The 22,457-nt window shown below is 43.0% G+C and overlaps 1 protein-coding gene across 7 annotated transcripts in view; it reads left to right on the top strand.

The window, feature by feature from the left end:
* pcloa (piccolo presynaptic cytomatrix protein a) overlaps positions 1–22,457 on the top strand; it is a 603,113-nt gene that overhangs the window by 569,761 nt on the left and 10,895 nt on the right. For all 7 annotated transcript variants that reach the window (XM_072563105.1, XM_072563109.1, XM_072563107.1 and 4 more), the window contains one exon: positions 2,587–2,721. In XM_072563105.1, the coding sequence (XP_072419206.1) occupies positions 2,587–2,721 (135 nt within the window). The remainder of the gene's footprint in view (positions 1–2,586; positions 2,722–22,457) is intronic.

The following is a 22,457-nucleotide window of genomic DNA, read 5'->3' on the forward strand; positions in this document are numbered from 1 at the left end:
ATCGACTACAGCTCCACCTTCAATACCATGATTCTTCCCAGACTAATTCCAAAAATTCAAGACCTAGGTCTCAGCTCTGCTCTCTGCAACTGGATCCTTAGCTTTCTAACCCACAGACTTCAATCAATGAAAATAGACATTTCTTTCAAGATAAACCTCAACAATGGAACCCATCAAGGATATGTTCTCAGCCAGCTATTATACTACCTGTACACCCATGACTGTGTAGCCCAATTCTGACTGAAGACTATCTGCAAGTTTGCTGACGACACCACTGTGGGAGGATGGCTATCAAACAATGATGAGTCAGAATATAGAAAAGAAATAGGGGGCTTGGTGTCATGATGCAATGATAACAATCTCTGCCTGTATGTCAGCAAAACAAAAGAACCAATCATTGACTTCAGGAAGAAAGGAGGAGGACATGCCCCTGTCTACGTCAATGGAGCTGAGTTGGAGAGCATCAAGTTCCAAGGAATGACACTAACTAACAATCTATCCTGGACTTCCCACATTGATGCGACAGTCAAGAAGGCGTAACAATGCCCCTTCTTCCTCAGGTGGCTTAAGAAATTCAGCATGTCCACAAGGACTCTCACACACCTTTACAGATGTACCACAGAAAGTATACTGTCTGGGTGCATAACAGCCTGGTATAGCATCTGCACTGCCCAGGAGCATAAGAACTTACAAAAGGTTGTATGCACAGCTCAGACTGACACAGAAGGCAACCTTCCATTCATGGGCTCCATTTACAACTCTTATTGCTGTGGAAAGGCTGCCAACATCATCAAAGACCCCTCCCACCCCAGTAATATTTTGCTACAACCTCTTCCATCAGGCAGGAGCTACGGAAGCCTGAATGCATGCACCAACAGCTTCAAGAACAGCTTTTTTCCTGCTGTTATTAGACTGATAAATGGACTGTCTAACTTCAAATAATGTTGATCTTGCTAATGTTGATCTTGCTTTAAGCACCTCCTGTTCAGTGTAACCTATATGCCTCCCTGTGTAAACACTACGATCTGTATATCCTTCCTTGCTTTGATCTGCTTGCACTCCTTACAAAGCAGAACTTTTCACGATACTTCAGTACATGTGACTACAATAAATAAAATCAAAATCCCCCTCCCGATTTGTTGTGTTAGCACGGGTTTGTCTTTTACTCATGGCATCAGTGTTCCCATTTATTCTTCTGTGCAGGCTTTTGAAGTTTGTGCATGGCATGAATTTCTGTAACCTTTGAGGCAGTACAAAGAAAAAGAACAAAGAAAATTTACAGCACAGGAACAGGCCCTTTGGCCCTCCAATCCTGAGTTGATCTAAATCCACTGTCTAAACCTATCGCCAATTCCTAAGGATCTGTATCCCTCTGCTCTTCACTTACTCATGCATCTGTCCAGATGCACCTTAAGTGAATCTACCATGTCTGTCTTTACTACCTCTGCTGGCACTACGTTCCAGGCACCTACCACCCTCTGTGTAAAGTAAGAGTAGGAGATGGCCTTATGGTATTATCGCTAGATTGTTAATTCTGGGAACCTGGGTTCAAATCCTGCCACATCCGATAATGGAATATGAATTCAATATTGATCTGGAATCTTATGATGGCTGTGAAATCATTGTCAATTGTCGGGAGAAACCCACCTGATTCACTTATGTCCTTTAAGGAAGGAAATCTGATATCCTTACCTGGTCTGTCCTACATGTGATTCTAGACCTATAGCAATGTGGTTGACTCTAATCTATCCTCTGGGCAATTAGAATTGGGCAATAAACATTGGCCTGACCAGTGACATCCACATCTTGTGAATGAATGAAAAAATCTGAAGTAAATGTTGTAGGTGGTGTAGGGACATTGTTTACTGTTCACAGAACAATGTGGTGCACAGCCATGCAGCTTTGAGGGAACATTGTTGGGCATCCTCACCATCTGTCACACTTAGTTCTCTTCTGTTTGTCGACAATATGGAAAACATTACTTTTCGAGTCAATGTTCCAACAATGATACTGCAGACTTAGACCACCCCTTATCTACAGTTTCTTTTGTTCTTGCACATAGTATGGGTGTTGCTGGCTCAGAATGTTGTAAACTCAAATCTGAGAGAGTACTGCTTGGCTGAAGCTGAGCACACTTTGAGTAGAAGGACAGCCTCTGATAAAGGTTCAGGGACCATGCTCTGACAGCTTCTCAACAACGCAATTCTCGAGAACAAGCGTAAAAGGAACACCATAGTGATTTCAGCCTCAGTTTTCTTTCCTTTTAGTAATTGTAATTGTTTTTAACTTTCTCCTTATTCCTCTCTTCCCCCTCTACTCAATGATTTAGATTGATAAGAACCAAGGATAAAACAGCAAACATTGATCTTTTATGATCTTAACTCATTTAACTAATAATGGTGCTGAAATCATTCTGTGCGCTATTATGAGCATTTTTACTGGTACAAGCAAATCAACACATTTGTTTTTCATAATGGCAAATGATTTGTTGGATTGAAGTTTCTGTTCATCTAATGGTGAATTCTCTCAGCTGATGGATGATTTGTGAATGTCTGCACCAATATTTTCTTGTTATTACGTTCATAGGTAAAACTCAAGTGATGGGAGAAATTAAGATAGCACTGAAGAAGGAAATGAAGACAGATGGAGAGCAGCTAATCGTGGAAATTCTTCAATGCAGAAACATCACGTACAAATTTAAATCTCCTGATCATTTACCAGGTATCACTATTGGCTAACATCAGACAGAACAATGAAGCATTTATATGCTATTTAACACATGTATACAGTAATATGTTAAAAAGAAGTAACTCATCAAAGCAAATGGCAAATGCTGCAAAAGCATGACTCAGTGCTTTATCAATATCGGCTTGTTCCAGAAATGCAGCCGTAGGTTGATTGGGGAGGGGAAGATTGAATATGCTAATTTTAGTCAGTTTTGATCTGTGCTGTGAATGTGTATCAGGACAGATGGCGATATCAGTATGCAGCAAAATCATCAACAACATTTACATATGAGTTTGTAATATTGTTACATTGAGTACACAAAGCAATCACATCACCCATTGGGTGAGTCAGCATGATGGTGCAAACATTATGCTTTTCATTTATTGCATGTGGGTGTCATGGGCTAGGCCAGCATTTATTCCCAGTTCCTGATGCCAGAGCTATTTAGGAGTCACCCACATTGCTGTGAGTTTGGAGTAACATAAGGCCAGACTAGAAAGCATGGAAGATTTCTTTCCCTAAAGGACATTAATAAAGCAGGCAACGTTTTACAACAACTGGTTACACAATTAGGTTAGTTTTTAGTTTTAAATTGAGTTCAAATTTCACATCTTGCTATGGCAGGAATTAAACCCACATCCCTAGAACACTAGCCGGGTGTTCTAGATAACTCATCCAGTGACATTACAACTACATCATCGCCCCTCCCACTAAGGGAGCTGAGATAATCAGAAATAATAAACACAGATGAGTACATCTGAGCTAAGGTACTGCCTTGAAACAGTGTTTTATCTTACAAGTTATTAATGAAAATGTGATTTAAAAAATACTATTTGTCATGTATGTCACACTGAATGGTGTTATACTGAGATTGGAAGAGTCTAGTCTCACTATTCATTGGTCTCAACATAAATTTACTATTTACCTAGTTACTAATATGGCCATTCATATACAGGTTTCTTTAATAAAAAGATAAAGTGAATGTTTATTGCAAAATAAAACATATTCAACAAATTATTGAGCTGGTTGACACACACGCATTAAAATATAGAAGTATAAATATTTGCCTAGGGCAATCAAAATGGGATTGGCAAGAGTAGAGGTCCAACATGTTCCCTTTAGGGTATGATGTCAGACCAACAAATCCAGAGAGCCCTGATGTCTGAGAATATTCAGGACTGGGTAAAAAGGAGGATTCTGGGTAATCCAAGTTGGAGGACGGGAAAATTTCTGGCTGTAACAGCTGCTCCTTTTCTGAGGTATTTTAGGTTCTGGAGGTGATTTACTCGAATTCCAGGAGCAGCAGTTACTGTTTTATATGCTGTTGCATTGTTTTGGAACTTTGGAAAAAAAAGTCAAAACAACAGCAATTTTAAAAGGGAGAAGAACAGACAAAGGAAGCACATGGTGAGGTCAGTGCAAGAGAAAGAGAGAGAGAAAGAGAAAGAAACTGACACCAGAGTGAACCTGCACAGTATTGCCTTTGCTGTTTGAATTCATGTATCGCTGGACATCGGAGTGCATCTGGGTAAATGAACAAACAGTGATCTTGGAGGAAAAGGCATTTGGATGGGTATATGAATAGGAAGGGTTTGGAGGGATATGGGCCGGGTGCTGGCAGGTGAGACTAGATTGGGTTGGGATAATCTGGTCGGCATGGACAGGTTGGACCGAAGGGCCTGTTTCCATGTTGTACATCTCTATGACTCTATGACTCTAAAAGAGTGACATTTAACATGTACAAAAGGAGCAAAAAAATGGAGGTGAAGTATAGAATGTGCAGGGGGATCTTTAAAAGCGATGAGTAGAACAAAGAGGGGGCATGAGAAAATACTGATGGGTAAAATGAGTGAGAATCCCAAGATATTCTGCAAATATATCGTGGTGAAGAGGATAATCGGGGAAAGAGTTGTGCCCATTTCAAGTTATTCTATGTGTGGAGCTGGAGGACATTGGTAAGATATTATACAAGTACTTCACAACTGTTTTTGCTGTGCAGAAGGAGGATGCAGGCACCAAATTCAGGAAGAGGGACTGTGAGGTGCTTGAGCAGTTTGACTGCGGATGTGAGGACCTAAAAGTGAGAAAATCCCCAGAACTGAATAAGGTGTATCCCAGATTGATATGGAAAATGAGGAAATTAATTACAGGGAATGTGCCAGAGGACTGGAGGACAGCTCATGTAGTTCCATTTTCAAAAAGGGTGGTAGAGATAGACCAGGGAATTATACACTAGTGAATTTTACATCAGAAACTATTGAAGCAAACTCTGAAAGAGAGCGTATATCTTCATTTGGAAGGACAAGTTTGATCAGGGACAGTCAGCAGAGCTTTATCAGCAGAAGGTCATGCCTAAGAAGTTTGATTGAATATTTTGATGAGGTGACTAGCCATGTTGAGGAAACGGTTGTTGGCTTGCTCACTGAGCTGGCAAGTTGTCGTTAACATCATCGGTGCAACTCCCATGAAGCATTGTTGGTCTACTCCACTTGATATCTATATGATCTGGTCTGTTAAGGCGGGTTGTCTCATTTCTGGTTTTTTCTCTGCACTGGTTTGTACATGGGCTCTATTTCAACAAATTTATTGATGGAATTGTGGATTGAAAACCAGGCTCCAGGAATTCCTGTGCATGTCTCTGGTTAGCTTATCCTAGGATGGTTACATTGTCCCAGTCAAGCTAATGGCTTTCCTTGTATGTGTGTACTGAGATGAGGAAGAATTGGTCACATAGTTTTGTTGCTCATTGGTGTTCATGTATCCGGATTGCTAATTTTCTTTCGGTCTGTCCAATGTCGTGTTTATGGCAGTCGTTACATGGGATTTTATATATTATATTGGTCCTGCATGTCATTGGTGGACAGGATCAAGGAAAACCCTAAGGCTTTCTATAGCAATATCAAGAAGCAAAGAATGACTAGAGAAAGATTAGGGCCAAGTATAGTAGTGGGAAGTTGTGCATGGAGTCAGAGGAGATAGGAGAAGAGCTAAATGAATACTTTTCATCTGTATTCACGCGAGACAAAGACAGTGTGGTCAAAGAGAATACTGAGATACAAGCTGCTAGACTGGATGGGATTGAAGTGCATAAGGAGGAGGTGTTAGCAATTCTAGAAAGTATAAAAATAACTCCCCTGGGCCAGATGGGATTTATCCTAGGATTCTCTGGGAAGCCAGGGAGGAAATTGCCAAGCCTTTGGCTTTGATCTTTATGTTGTCATTGTCTACAGAAATAGTGCCAGAAAACTGGAGGATAGCAAATGTTGTCCCCTTATTCAAAAGGGGAGTAGAGACTACATTGGAAATTATAGACCTGTGAGCCTTATTTTGCTTGTGGGTAAAGTATTGGAAAACACTGTAAAAGATAGGATTTATAATCATCTAGAAAAGAGTAAGTTGATTAGGAATAGTCAACACAGTTTTGTGAAAGGTAGGTCTTGCCTCTCAAACCTTATTGAGTTCACTGAGAAAGTGACCAAACATATGGATGAGGGTAAAGCAGTTGATGTGGTGTATATGGACTTCAGTAAGGCATTTGATACGGTTCCCGATGGTAGGCTATTGCATAAATTATGGAGGCCTGGGATTGAGGGTGATTTAGCGGTTTGGTTCAGAAATTGGCTAGCTGGAAAAAGATAAAGGGTGTTAGTTGACGGGAAATGTTCATCTTGGAGTTCAGTTACTAGTGTGGTACTGCAAGGATCTGGGGAGAGGGTAGTTGAGAGTGCAATAGGTGGATGGAGGTGGAGGTAAAGGAGAGGAGGGTGGAGCGGATAGGTGGGAAGGAAGATCGACAGGTGGGACAGGTCATGAGGATGGTGGTGAATGGAAGTTTGGAACTTGGGTAAGGAGGGGGGAGGGGAAATGAGGAAACTGGTGAAGTCCACATTGATGCCCTGGAGTTGAAGGGTCCCGAGGTGGAAGATGAGACATTCTTCCTCAATGTAAAGAAGACTACATCGGGAGCAACAGATGCAATAAATGACATTGGTAGATGTGCAGGTGAAACTTTGACGGATGTGGAAGACTCATTTGGGGCCTTGGATGGAGGTGAGGGAGGAAGTGTGGGCACAGGTTTGCAATTCCTGCGGTGGCAGGGGAAGGTGCCAGGGAGGGTGGGTTGTTGGGGGGGTGCGTGGACCTGGCCAGATAGTCATGGAGGGAATGGTCTTTGTGGAAAGCTGATAGGACTGGGGAGGGAAATATATCCCTGGTGGTGGAGTCCGTTTGTATGTGGCAGAAATGTCGGTGGATAATGCAGAGGTTGGTGGGGTGGAAAGTGAGGACCAGGGGGTTTCTGTCCTTGTTGCGGTTGGAGGGGTGGGTTTGAGGGCAGAGGTGTGCATTGGAGGGCATCTTCAACCACCTGGGAGGGGAAATTTTGGTTTTTAAAGAAGGAGGCCATCTGGTTTGTTCTATGGTGGAACATCCCACACTTCCACCCTCAAACTCACCCCTCCAACCGCAACAAGGATGGAACCCTCCTGGTCCTCATCTTCCACCCCACCAACCTCCGCAAAAACCGTATCATCTGCCCACATTTACGACGTTCTCTCCGTGACTACCTGGTCTGGTCCACATCCCCCCCCACCCCCCACCCTCCCCCCCCCCCCCCCCCCCCGCCCCCCCAACCACCAAAAACCCATCCTCCCATCCTGGCACCTTCCCCTGCCACTGCAGGAATTGCAAAACCTGCACCCACACCTCTTCCCTCACCTCCATCCAAGGCCCAAAGTGAGCCTTCCATATCCATCAAAGTTTCACCTGCACATCCACAAATGTCATTTATTGCATCCGTTGCTCCCGATGTTGTCTCCTTTACATTAGGGAGTCTGGATGCCTTCTCACAAGCGCTTCAGGGAACATCTCTGGGACACTCGCACCAATCAACCACACCGCCCCGTGGCCGAATATTTCAATTCCCCCTTCCACTCTGCCGAGGACATGCAAGTCCTGGGCCACCACCACCGCCACTCCCTCACCATCCGACGCTTGAGGAAGATTGCCTCATCTTCCGCCTCAGAACCCTTCAAACCCAGGGCATTAATGTGGACTTTGCCAGTTTCATTTCCCCTCCCCCCACCTTACCCCAGGTCCAATCACCTTTACCGCACCTCCATCCATCTATTGCACTCTCAACTACCTTCTCCGCAGCTCCGCTTCCAGCCTCATTCCTGATGAAGGGCTCCTTTCTGAAACATCAATTTTCCTGATTCTCGGATGCTGCCTGACCTGCAGTGCTTTTCCAGCATCACTCTAATCCTGACTCTAAACTCCGGCATCTGCAGTCCTCACTTTTGCCTACCGCAAGGATCTGTTTTGGGTTCAATGTTGTTAGTCATTTATATAAATAACTTGGATGAAGGCATAGAAGGATGGGTTAGTAAATTTGCGAGTGACACTAAGGTCGGTAGATAGTGGATCGTGACGAAGGATGTTGTAGGTGACAGAGAGATATAGATAAGCTGCAGAGCTGGGCTGAGAGGTGGCAAATGAAGTTTAATATGGATAAATGTGAGGTGATTCACTTTGGAAGGAGTAACAGGAATACAGAGTACTGGGCTAATGGTAAAATTCTTGATAATGTAGATGAGCAGAGAGATCTCGGTGCCCAGAAAGTTGCCATCCAGGTCAATAGGGTTGTTACAAAGGCATACAGTGTGTTAGCTTTTATTGATAGAGGGATTGAGTTTCGGAACCAAGAGATCATGCTGCAACTGCACAAAACTCTGGTGCGACCACATTTGGAGTATTGTGTACAGTTCTGGTCATCACATTATAAGAAGGATGTGGAAGCTGTGGAAAATGCGGAGATTTACTAAGATGTTGCTTGGTATGGAAGGAAGGTCATACAAGGAAAGACTAAGTGACTTGAGGCTGTTTTCGTTAGAGAGAAGCAGGTTGAGAGGTGACTTAATTGAGACATATAAGATGATCAGAGGGTTAGATAGGTTGGACAGTGAGACCCCTTTACCTCGGATGGCGATGGCTAGCACAAGTGGACATAGCTTTAAATTGAGAGGTGATAGATATAGTACAGATGTTAGAGAGTTTCTTTACTCAGAGTAGTAGGGGCAAGGAACACTGCCTACAACAGTAGTAGACTCGCTGACTTTAAGGGTATTTAAATGGTAATTGGATAGGCATATGGATGAGAATGGAATAGTGTAGGTTAGATGGGCTTTGGATTGTTTCCACAGGTTGGCGCAACATTGAGGGCCAAAAGGCCTTTACTGTGCTGTAATATTCTATGTTCTATGTTGTGGGTGTGGGGAATCATCCTTGTGAGTAGTTGACGTAGTGTGGCTATGGGTTGGTGTGCTACCATGATTCCTAGTGGTCATAGAAGTTTGGTTGTCATTTTTAATATGGTCTTAATATAAGGTAGGGTGACCAATGTATTAAGTGAAATACCAAGCAGAGTAAAACAACAACACTTTACGGAATTCACACTGATAATGTTACCGAGCGTGGTGGCGAAATGTTTGGATGACAACTCCCCAGCTTGGCGAGTAAACCAACAACCACATCTACAACCCAAGCTACAAAATCTTCACAAAGACCTTAAAATGTAGAGGATAGTGTAGTTGAAGTAATTTACTTGGATTTCAGCAAAGCCTTTGACAGTGTCCTTCATGGGAGAGTATTAAAGAAGGTAAAAACACATGGGATTCAGGGCAACTTGATAAGTTGGATTTAAAATTGATTTAGTGACAGGAGACTAAAAGCGGTGGTCAAAGGCTGTTAGTGTGACTAGATGCCAGTGTGCAGTGGCGTATCAAGTGATCAGCATTGGTTCCCTTACTGTTTATGGTAAATCTTAATGTTATAGGTGGGAATGTGGGAAGATGATAAATAAGTTTGCAGATGACACAAAGATTGGCCAGGTCCTTAACAGTGAGAAAGATGGTCTTTGTTACAGGAAGATATGGACGGTTTGGTCAGATGCTTAAAAATGTGTTGCTGGAAAAGCACAGCAGGTCAGGCAGCATCAAAGGAGCAGGAGAATCGACGTTTCGGGCAGATCAGTGTCAGATGGAATTTAGTCATGATAAGTGAGAGGTGATGGAATTTTGGAAGAAGGAACAAGACAAGGGAGTGTTCAGTGAATGACAAGACACTAAGATGCTCACAGGAACAGAGGGATCTTGTGGATCCTGAAAGCCGCAGGACAGGTGAGTAGGGTGGTTAAGAAGGCATGCAGGACACTTGAGTTCTTAAGTCATATCATTAATTATAAGAACAGAGAAGTTACATTGGAGCTGAACAGAACTTTGATGAGGTGGCAGCTGGAGTACTGTGTGCATTTCTGGTCACCATAGGATGGATGCCATCTCACTGGAGGGGATTCTCAGGAGTTTCAGCAGGATGTTGCCTGGGATTGAGCAATTTAGCTATGAAGAGAGGCTGGATAAACTCAGCTTGTTTTCTTTAGAGCAGAGAAGGTTGAAGGGAGATTTGATTGAGGTGTATAAGATTATGAAATGTAAGGTAGAATATTAAGATTTATATGATAAGGCATGGAGAGGGTGAATAGAAAACAGCTAATTCCCTTAATTGAAGGTTCAGTAACAAGGGAATATAATTAAGGAAGGATGTTTAAAGGGAATTCTGGAAAATTTATTTCCACCCAGAATGTGGTAGGTATCTGGAGTGCACTGCCTGGGAGAGTAGTTGAGGCGAGAAATTTTGCAACCTTTAAAAAGTGTTTAGATGAGCACTTATGGCTAATGTGGTGCCATTTGCAGCCCAGCTCTGCAGCTTATCTATATTTCTCTGTGCTAATGCTCTCCGGGTGGGTTTAAACTCATTCAGCAGTGGGATAGGAAGCTAAATTGTTGTTCCAGTGTCCAGGAGGTTGAGCGTAATAAGGTCAGAAATAAGGTTTCAAGGACACAAGAGTTCACCAGCAAACAGGAAGGTGGTTTGAAGTATGTCTACTTCAATGCCAGGAGCATCCGGAATAAGGTGGGTGAACTTGCAGCATGTTTGGTACCTGAGACTTCAGTGTTATGGCCATTTTGGAGACATGGATAGAGCAGGGACAGGAATAGTTGTTGCAGGTTCCAGGATTTAGATATTTCCGTAACGACAGGGAAGCTGGTAAAAGAGAGGGAGGTGTGGCACTGTTAGTCAAGGACTGTATTATGATAGCAGAAAGGACGTTTGAGGACTCGTCTACTGAGGTAGTATGAGCTGAGGTTAGAAACAGGAAAGGAGGGGTAACTCACTTAGGAGTTTCCTAGAGGCCAGCAAATAGTTCCAGAGATGTAGAGGAATCGATAGCAAAGATAATTCTGGATAGGAGCGAGTGTAACAGGGTCGTGGTTATGGAGGCTTAGACTTTCCAAATATTGACTGGAATTGCCATAGTTTGAGTACTTTAGATTGGTCAATTTTGTCCAATATGTGCAAGATGGTTTCCTGACATAGTATGTGGACAAGCCAACAAGGGTCAAGGCCACATTGGATTTGGTATTGGGTAATGAACCTGGCCAGGTGTTAGATTTGGAGGTAGGTGAGCACATTGGTGATAGTGACCATAGTTCGGTTATGTTTACTCTAGTGATGGAAATGGATAGGTCTGTAACGTAGGACAAGAGCTATTGCTGGGGAAAAGGCAATTATGATGCAATTAGGTAAGATTTAGAATGCATAGGATGGGGAAGGAAACTGCATGGGATGGGAACAATTGAAATATGGAACTTATTCAAGGAACAGCTACTGCATGTCCTTGATAAAATATGTACCTGTCAAGCAGGGAGAAAGTGGTCGAGCGAGGGAGCCATGGTTTACTAAAGAAGTTGAATCTTTAGTAAAGATTATGTTAGGCAAAGATGTGAAGGCTCAGTTAGGGCACTTGAGAGTTACAAGTTAGCCAGGAAAGACCTAAAGAGAGAGATAAGAAGAGCCAGGAGGGAACATGAGAAGTTGTTGGCAAGTAGGATCAAGGAAAACCCTAAAGCCTTCTACCAGCATATCAGGAATAAAAGAATGACTAGAGAAAGATTAGGGCCAATCAAGGATAGCAGTGCGAAGTTGTGCGTGGAGTCCGAGGAGATAACGAAAGTGCAAAATGAATGTTTTTCGGCAGTATTCACACTAGAAAAAGACAATGTTGTTGAGGAGAATACTGAAATACAGACTACTAGACTAGCTAGGATTATCGTTCACAAGGAGGAGGTGTTAGTAATTCTGAAAAATCTGAAAATAGATAAGACCCCTGGGCCGGATGGGATTTATCCTAGGATTCTCGGGGAAGCCAGGGAGGAGATTGCAGAGCCTTTGGCTTTGATCTTTATGTCATCATTGTCTACAGGAATAGTGCCAGAAGACTGGAGGATAGCAAATGTTGTTCCCTTGTTCAAGAAGAGGAGTAGAGACAACCCTGGTAATTATAGACCAGTGAGCCTTACTTCAGTTGTGGGTAAAGTGTTAGAAAAGATTATAAGAGATAGGATTTCTAATCATCTAGAAAGGAATAAATTGATTAGGGATAGTCAACATGGTTTTGTGAAGGGTAGCTTGTGCCTCACAAAGGCGGAGGTGGGTACTGCAGATGCTGGAGATTAGAGCTGCAGATGCTCGGATGCTGTCTGACCTGCTGAGGTTTTCCAGCACCACTCTAATCATGCCTCATAAAGCTTATTGAGTTCTTTGAGAAGGTGACCAAACAGGTGGATGAAGGTAAAGTGGTTGATGTGGTGTATATGGATTTCAGTAAAGCGTTTGATAGGGATCCCCATGATAGGCTTTTGCACAAAATACAGAGGCATGGGATTGAGGGTGATTTCACGGTTGGGATCAGAAATTGGCTAGCTGAAAGAAGACAGAGGATGGCGGTTGATGGGAACTGTTCATCCTGGAGTTCAGTTACTAGTGGTGTACCGCAAGGATCTGTTTTCATGCCACTGCTGTTTGTTATTTTTATAAATGACCTAGATGAGGGTGTAGAAGGATGGGTTAATAAATCTACGGATGACCTTAAGGCTGGTGGAGTTGTGTACAGTGCTGAAGGATGTTGCAGGTTACAGAGGGACATAGATAAGCTGCAGAGTTGAGCTGAGAGATGGCAAATGAAGTTTAATGCAGAATCGTGTGAGGTGATTCACTTTGGAAGGAGCAACAGGAATAAAGAGTACTGGGCTAATGATAAGATTCTTGGCAGTATAGAAGAGCAGAAAGATCTTGGTGTCCATCTACGTCGATCCCTGAAAGTTGCCACTCAGTTTGATAGGGTTATTAAGAAGGCATGCTGTGTATTAGCTTTTATTGGTAGAGGGATTGAATTTCAGAGCCATGAGGTCATGTTGCAGCTGTACAAAACTCTGGTGTGGCTGCACTTGGACCATTGCGTACAGTTCTGGTCACCACATTATAGGAAGGATGTGGAAGCTTTGGAAAGGGTTCAGAGGAGATTATTAGGATGTTGCCTGGTATGGAGGGAAGGTCTTATCAAGAAAGGCTGAGGGATTTGAGACTGTTTTTGTTAGAGAGAAGGTTGAGAGATAACTTAATGAGACATATAAGATAATCAGAGGGTTAGATAGGGTGGATAGTGAGGGCCGTTTTCCTCGGATGGTGATGGCTAGCACAAGAGGACATAGCTTTAAATTGAGGGGTAATAGATATAGGACAGACTTCAGAGGTAATTTCTTTACTCAGAAAGTAGTAGGAGTGTGGAACGCACTGTCTGCAACAGTAGTAGACTTGCCAACTTTAAGGGCATTTAAACAGTCATTGAATAGATGAATGGATGAAAATGGAAAGTGTAGGTTAGATAGGCTTCAGATTGTTTCCCCAGGTTGGCGCAACATCGAGGGCCGATGAGCCTGTACTGTGCTGTAATGTTCTATGTTCCATGCAGCTGGTGCCAGTAGAACGTACCTTGACATAGAGTCTTGGTGTAACAAAGCATGGCAACAGGCCCTTCAGCCCAAACTGGTCCATGCTGACCATGGTGCCCACTCGCTAATTCCAATTCCCTGCATTTGATCCATATCACTCTAAACCCTTCCCATCCATGTACCTATCCAAATGTTTTTTAGATAATGCTATTATACCTCAACCACTTTCTCTGGCAGCCATATACTCATCTTCGCTGCACGAAAAAGTTGCCCCTCAGATACTTCTTAAATCTTTCCCTTCTCACCTTAAACCTATGTCCTCTAGTTTTCAATCCTAGTTTCCCATCTCTGGGAAAATAACTATCTGCATTCATCCTGTCAATGCCACTCATGTTTTTATATACCTCAATAAGGTCACCCCTCATTCTCCTATATTCCAAGGAATAAAGTCCTATCTTGGCCAAACTCTCCCTTTAATTCAGACCTACTAGTCCTGGCAACATGCTTGTAAATCTGCTTTGCATCTTTCCAGTTTAACTATGTTTTTCCTATAACATGGTGACCAAAACTGTATACAATACTCCAAGTGGAGCCTCATCAATGTTTTACACAACTGTAACATAACGTTCAACTGCTATACTCAATGCTTCGATGCAGGCCAGAATGCTAAATGCCCTTCTTTACCACCCTGTCTGCCTGTCACGCTGCTGTCAAAAAACAAAATAGTTGTCCTCCTAGGTCCCTCTGTCCTACAACACTCCTCAAGGCTTTACCATTTACTGTATAAGTGCTACCTTGGTTTGACTTTCCAGAATGCAACACCTCACATTTCTCTGTATTGAATTCCATTTGCCAATCATCAATCCACTTCCCCATCTGACCAAGATCCCTCTGAAATTTTTGATAATCTTCCTCACTATCAACAATATCTCCTAATTTTGTATTATACACAAACTTACTAATCATGCCTTGTACATTCAGATAATTAAATAACAAATAACAAAGACCTTGGTACCTAGTGTCCATCACGGAAGTTGTTTGGAATAAATGGCGAGTTATAATGGCCAGGCACCTGCTTTGGCTGCAATGTCAAGAATTCTCAACAGTTTGTTCAGCATGTTTGGTAAGATAGGAAGCCGAAAAAAGACAGGAAGGCATGTTGCAGGGTTAATTCATTGTTTATCTAGCTATGCTCCCTCTTAGCTGGCAATTCATCACTGTTTGGTAGGAATGTGGCCACATTGCTTGTCAGAAGCATGAAAGATGCAGCAAGTTGCTCCCAATATTGAGTTGGGCATCGCAGAACTCCTTGTCTGAATCTGTCTTGAATCTCACCATAGGCCACTAAGAATCTGACCATAGCTTTATCTTTAGGCTCTTTGCAGATACAATAATTGAGGATACATTGAGACAAACTTGCTGTAAGCCTCCTCATAAGGGAAATTTGATCAGTGTTTCAGGTACTACATGAAAATAGGAGAACTGGTCTGGAAAGATTTTTTCCTTCCTCGGGCTGGACATCAAATTCCACTGCTCACAAAATTCTGTCCCAATTGAAAGTAGTTGCTAGTCAGAAAACTCCAGCAAGTGACCAAGTAAAAGCATAGAAATTAGGAGCAGGAAGAGGCCATTCAAGTTTGCTCTACCATATAATATGATTATGGCTGCTCCTCTATCTCCATACCATATTCCCACTTTTTCCCCTTGATGCTGTTATAATCTGTAAAATTATCAAAAACTTTTTCTTGAATATACTGAGTGACTTGGTCTCCACTGCCTTCCAAGGTAGAGAATTCCATATGTTCACTACCTTGTGAGTGAAGCGATGTTTCTCCATCTCAGTCCTAAATGGTCTACCCCATAACCTAAGACTGTGATCGCTGCTTCTAGCTTCCCCCAACATCTTCAGGGAAACATCTTCCTGCATCTAGTCTGTCCATTCCTGTTAGAATTGTATACGTTTCCATCAGATTCCTTCTCATCCTTCTAATTTCTATTGAATACAGGCCCAAACCTAGATTTCCAGCAAACAATATAGTTTCCATTAAGTATTTTATTTTACGAATCTCCAATGTGCAAATTGATCATTTTCAAACGAAATCCAGGTATCCACTGGAATTGAAACAAATCAATTTTTGCATACTTCCTCAAAATGCAAGTATTCAGACAAGTATTAAATATGAAGCCTTCATAACAAATGAACATTATTTCAACTAGCTATCCAGATATATAGGCATTTTGGGGAATATAATTTTCTTTAATGGAAGTATCCTTGTGAAAGACATAAAGTGAAACAGAGGAGTGGAGCACTCAAAAAGGAGAAATGTCAACCTTTAAGTTGAAATACCTCAAGAATATAGGAGGAAGAGAGAGTAACAGTTAATTAAAACAAAAATGTCAATTCAAAGTTGCAGTGAGGGTGTGTGAGGAGTTGAAAAGGATGGCATATTTGAAGTTTGGTGAAAAACAGAAAAGAGATTTCAGGTTGGGTGGAGGATTGTTAGAGGGTGGGGGAGGGACACTACCGCTGAAATTTGTTTTTATTAAAATTATTGGAGGGATTGTTGTATGTTCCTCCTGCAGAACCTGGCAGGTGGGAGACACTTCACATGACTCTGCCAACTGCATCTGCGGGAAGTGCACCCAACTTCAGCCCCTCAAAAACCAGAGCTGAAGCTGGATGAACTACAGATCATCCAGGAGGCTGAGGGGGGAATTGAGAGGATGTACAGGGAGGTGGTCACTCCCCAGACACAGGATAAGGACAGCTGTGTTACTGTCAGGGGGAGGAAAGGGAGCTGACGGTCAGAGCAGGGATCCCCTGTGGCCGTTCCCTTCAGCAATAAGTATAACCATTTTGGTTACTGCTGGTGGCGACGGCCTACCAGGAGAACGCCATGGTTGTCAGGTCTCTGGCACTGAGCCTGGCACTGTGGTTCAGAAGGGAAGGGAGGAAAATAAAAAAGCGCTAGTGGCAGAGGACTCAATAGTTAGATGGATTGACAGGAGATTTTGTGGTCAGGAACGAAACTCCCAGAAGGTATGTTGCCTCCCCGGTGCCGGGTCTGGGATGTCGACAATCGGGTTTACAGGATTCTGAAGGGGGAGGGTGAGCTGTCAGAAATCGTGATACATATTGGCACCAATGATATAGCCAGGAAAGAGATTGAGGATCTGAAAAGTGACTACAGAGAGCTAGGTTGGAAGCTGAAGAGTAGGACAAGTAGAGTAGTGATCTCAGGTTTGCTACTGGTGCCACGAGATAGTGAGATGAGGAACAGTCAGCGAGTATAGCTTAACATGTGGCTGTGAGGTTAGTGCAGGAGGGAGGGCTTCAGATACCTAGACCATTGGGATACTTTCTGGGGAAGGTGGGACCTGTACATGAAGGACGGGTTGCACCTGAACTGGAGGGGCACAAATGTCCTGGGTGGGAGATTTGCTCGTGTGATTTGGGAGGGTTTAAACTAGTCTGGCGGGGGGGGGGGGGGGGGGGGGGTGGGAATCAGAGCCACATGTCTGAGAGGGGGTCAGCTGCAGATGTGACACTGACAGGATGTATTGAATCTATCGGGAAGATTTCTCACACAATGAAACAAAGGGATTGGTTAAAGTGTGTTTGCTTTAACGCAAGGAGTGTCAGAAATAAGAGTGACATACTTAGAGCATGGACCAGTACTTGGGACTATGATGTTGTGGCCATAACGGAGATGTGGGTCTCACAGGGGCAGGGATGGTTGCTTGATGTTCCAGGGTTTAGAACGTTTAAAAAGAACAGGGAGTGTGGAAAAAGAGGAGGGGGCGTAGCATTGCTAATCAGAGAGTCCATCACAACTACAGAAACAAAGATTGTTGAGGAAGGTTTGTCTACTGAGTCAATATGGGTAGAAGTTAGGAACAGCAAGGGAACAGCCACCTCATTGGGAGTTTTCTACAGACTACCTAATAGCAGTAGAGAGATTGAAGATCTCATAGGCGGGCAGATTCTGGAAAAATGCAGATGTAGCAGGGTTGTTGTTATGGGTGATTTCAACTTTCCCAATATCGACTGGAATCTCTTTAGTGAAGATGGTTTGGATGGAGCCGTTTTTGTCAGGTGTGTTCAGGAGGGTTTCCTTACTCAGTATGTAGACAGGCTGACGAGGGGAGAGGCCAATTTGGATTTGGTGTTCGGCAATGACCCAGGACAGGTGTCAGATCTCGAGGTTGGAGAACACTTTGGTGACAGTGATCACAACTGCCTTACATTCACTATAGCCTTGGAGAGGGAAAGGAGCAGTTACTGAGGGAAGATATTTAATTGGGGAAAAGGAAATTATGACGCTATCAGACAGGAGTTGGGAAGTACAAACTGAGAGCAATTGTTCCACAGAAAGGGCACAGCAGACATGTGGAGACTATTTAAGGAGGAGTTGTTGTGGGTGATGCACAAACTTGTTCCTCTGAAGGGGTAAGAGTAAGGAACCTTGGATGCCGAGAACAGAGGAGCTTCTCATCAAAAGGAAGAAGGCAGCTTACGTAAGATGGAGGAAGCAAGGATCGAACACAGCTTTAGAGGATTACAGGCTTGCTAGAAAGGAGCTCAGAAATGGACTGAGGAGAGCCAGGAGGGGGGCACAAAAAAAGCTTGGCAAGAAGGATTAGGGAGAACCCAAAGGCATTTTACTCATGCGCGAGGAATAAGAGAATGATCAGGGAGAAGGTAGGGCCGATCAGGGGTAGCAGAGGGAACTTGTGCGTGGAGTCTAAGCAGATAGGGGAAGCCCTAAATGAGTTTTTTGCTTCAGTTTTCACCAAGGAAAGGTAACTTGTTGTGAATGAAAACTTTAAGGAGCTGGGATACAGTCTTGACCTGATCGAGATTGATGAAGTTGATGTGCTGGAAATTTTGGAAAACATTAAGATTGATAAGTCCCCAGGGCCAGACCAGATTTATCCTAGGCTGCTCTGGGAAGTGAGAAAGGCGGTTGCTAATCTGCTGGCGAGGATATTTGTATCCTCACTCTCCACGGGAGTCGTACCGGAGGATTGGATGGAGGTGAATGTTGTTCCTCTTTTCAAGAAGGGTAATAGGGAAATCCCTGGCAATTACATACCATTCGGTCTTACGTCTGTGGTCAGCAAGGTTTTGGAAAGAATTCTGTGGGATAGGATTTATGACTATTTGGCAAATAACAGTGTGAAGGCTTTGTGAGGGACAGGTCATGCCTCACAAATCTAATTGAGTTCTTTGAGGAGGTGACAAGACAGGTCGACAAAGGTCGAGCAGTGGATGTGGTATATATGGACTTCAGCAAGGCATTTGATAAGGTTCCCCATAGTAGGCTCATTCATAAAGTCAGGAAGTATGGGATACATGGAGAGTTGGCTATCTGGATTCAGAATTGGTTGGCTGACAGAAGGCAGAGAGTGGTTGTAGATGGAAAGTATTCTGCCTGGAGGTCAATGTTGAGTGGGGTCTTGCAGGGCTCTGTTCTTGAGCCTCTGCTCTTTGTAGTTTTTATAAATGACTTGGATGAGGAGGTTGAGGGGTGGATTAGTAAATTTGCCACTGACACAAAGATAGGAGGTGCCGTTGATAATATTGAGGCTATTGCAGGCTGCAGTGCGACATGGACAGAATGCAGAGCTGGGCTTAGAAATGGCAGATAGTGTTCAGCCTAGATAACTGCGAAGTGATGCATTTTGGAAGGTTGAACTTGAATGCTGAATCTAGGATTAAAGACAGGATTCTTGGCAGTGTGGAGGAACAGAGGGATCTGGGTGTGCAAGTACTTAGATCCCTCAAAGTTGCCACCCAAGTGGATAGGGTTGTTAAGAAAGCATATGGTGTTTTGGCTTTCATCAACAGGGGGATTGAGTTTAAGAACTGTGAGGTTTTGGTACAGCTTTACAAGTCCCCGGTGAAACCACACTTGGAATATTGTGTCCAGTTCTGGTCGCCCTACTATAGGAAAGGTACAGAGGCTTTGGAGAGGATGCAAAGAAGGTTTACCAGGATGCTGCCTGGCCTGGAGGGCTTGCCTTATGAAGAAAGGTTGAATAAGCTCAGACTTTTCTCTTTGGAGAGAAGGAGGAAGAGAGGAGACCTGATTGATGTATGCAAGATAATGAGTGCAATAGATAGAATCAATAGCCAGAGACTTTTCCCCAAAGCAGGATTGACTGGTAGGAGGAAGGTATAAAGGAGACGTCAGAGGTAAGTTCTTTATGCAGAGAGTTGTGAATGCATGGAATGCGTTACCAGCAGTGGTGGTGGAAGCAGAGTCATTGGGGACATTTAAGTGACTGCTAGACATGCACATGGATAACAGTAATTGAGGGGTGCGTAGGTTTAGTTATTATATTTTACATTAGGGATAAACCTCTGCACAACATAGTGGGCCAAAGTGCATGTTCTGTGCTGTACTTTTCTATGTTCTATATTATATGAATTGTGGTGTTGACATTTTTCTCAGAATGCTTCTACTTTCTGAACAGTTAGTATACTATGTTTGTTTACAGTCCTAGTGAAGCACTTTGGTACATTTTACTTTATGAAATGCACTGTAAATATAAGTTACTGTTACTATATAATTCCAAACTTGTTGATGCCTTTAATTCTTCTCAAGGAATTTAGGAATAGGGGAATTTAACCTTGATTATTTACTGTCTCACATCATCAGCAATGGAATTACCAATTATTACAACAGGACATAATTAAGGCTTGTCTTGGATGTAGTATCAGAAGGTGTAGAATTTCTGTTGGTGGAATTGAAGAATCAGAAAGGAAAAAATATCCTGATGGAAGATTTGTACAGATCCTTAGCAGTAGGCAGGATGTGTGACAGAAGACAAATGCAGGAGTAGAAAAGATATGTAAGAAGGGGACTATTACAATGATATGGGGCACTTCAATATTCAGGTGACTGGGAAAAATAGATTGGTAGTAGATCTCAAGAGAAGGGATTCATGGAATGTCTACAAGATGGTTTTGTTGGAGCTGTTTGTGGTTCCATAGCAGCTCTCTAGGGAAAGGCAGTTCTGGATTTGGTGATGTGTAATGAGGCACACTTGATTAGGGAGCTTAAGGTGGAGGAACACCTAGGAGGCAGTGATCACAATATAATAGAATTCACCTGCAGTTTGAGAAGAAGAAGATTGAACCAGATGTAACGGTATTATAATTGAGTAAAAGTAATCATAAACACATGAAGGAGGAGCTCAAGAGATTATTGGGAGGGGAGCCTAGCAGGGAAGATAGTGAAGCAACAAGAGCAGGAGTTTGTGGAAGTAATTTGGGGTCACCGCATTCATTCCAAGGAAGAAGAAACATATGAAGGCAACCATGACTGACAAAGGAAGTCAAAGACAGCATAACAGCAAAGGAAAAAGTGTACAATGTGGTTAAAATTCATGGGAAGCCACAGAATTGAGGAACCTTTATAAAACCAGCAGAGGATAACTAAAAAAGCAATAAAGGGGGAGAAGATGAAATATGAAGGTAAGCTAGATTTAAATATGAAATAATATTGCAAGATTTTTTTAAAAATATATAAAAGGCAAGGGAGAAGCAGGGGTGTATACTGGATAGCTAGACAATGAGGCTAGAGAAGTAGTAATGGGGAAAAGAAAAATGGCAGGGGAATTGAATGGGTAATTTGTTTCAGTCTTCACGGTGGAAGATACCAGAACTGCAAAAGAGTAAAAGGGCAGAAGTGAATGCAGTGGCGATAACTAAGGAGAAGCTGCTGGGGAAGCTGATAGGTCTGAAGGTGGATAAATCACCTGAACCAGGTGGATTACACCCCAGAGTACTGAAGGAGATAGCGGAAGAGATTGTTGAGGCATTGGTGATGATTTTTCAGGAATCACTGGAATCAGGAAGGGTCCCAGAGCACTAGAAAATAGCTAATGTAACACTCCTGCTGAAAAGTGAAGGAGGCAGAAGACAGGTAATTATCAATTGGTTAGCCTAACCTCAGACTTTACTAAGACTTTAGAGTTCATGGTTAAGGATGAGATTGCAGTGTACCTATAAGTGTCATTTTTAAATTCACTCACAGGATTTGCACGTCACTGACTAGGCCAGCATTTATTGCCCATCCCTAACTGCCCAGAGGTCAGTTATGAATCAACCACATTGCTGTGGTTCTGGAGTCACATGGTAGGCCAGACCAGATGGATGATAGAACATAGAACATAGAAAAATACAGCGCAGTACAGGCCCTTTGGCCTTCAATGTTGCACCATTCCAAGCCCACCTAACCTACACTAGCCTATCCAATGCCCGTTTAAATGCCCATAAAGAGGGAGAGTCCACCACTGCTACTGGCAGGGCATTCCATGAGCTCACGACTCGCTGAGTAAAGAATCCAACCCTAACATCTACCTTATACCTACCACCCCTTAATTTAAAGCAATGCCCCCTCATAATAGCTGACTCCACACGTGGAAAAAGGTTCTCATGGTCAACCCTATCTAAACCCCTAATCATCTTGTACACCTCTATCAAGTCACCCCTAAACCTTCTTTTCTCCAATGAAAACAGCCCCAAGTGCCTCATACGATCTTCCTACCATACCAGGCAACATCCTGGTAAACCTCCTCTGCACCCGTTCCAGTGCCTCCACATCCTTCCTATAGTATGGCACCAAAACTGCACACAATACTCCAGATGCAGCTGCACCAGAGTCTTATACAACTGCAACATGACCTCAGGACTCCGGAACTCAATTCCTCTACCAATAAAAGCCAGTACGCCATATGCCTTCTTCACCGCACTATTTACCTGGGTGGCAACTTTCAGAGATCTGTATACATGGACACCAAGATCCCTCTGCTCATCCACACTACCAAGTATCTGACCATTAGCCCAGTACCCCATCTTTTTGTTACTCATAA

Source organism: Chiloscyllium punctatum, chromosome 44 (genome assembly GCF_047496795.1).
Source record: "Chiloscyllium punctatum isolate Juve2018m chromosome 44, sChiPun1.3, whole genome shotgun sequence".
NCBI classification, from domain to species: domain Eukaryota; kingdom Metazoa; phylum Chordata; class Chondrichthyes; order Orectolobiformes; family Hemiscylliidae; genus Chiloscyllium; species Chiloscyllium punctatum.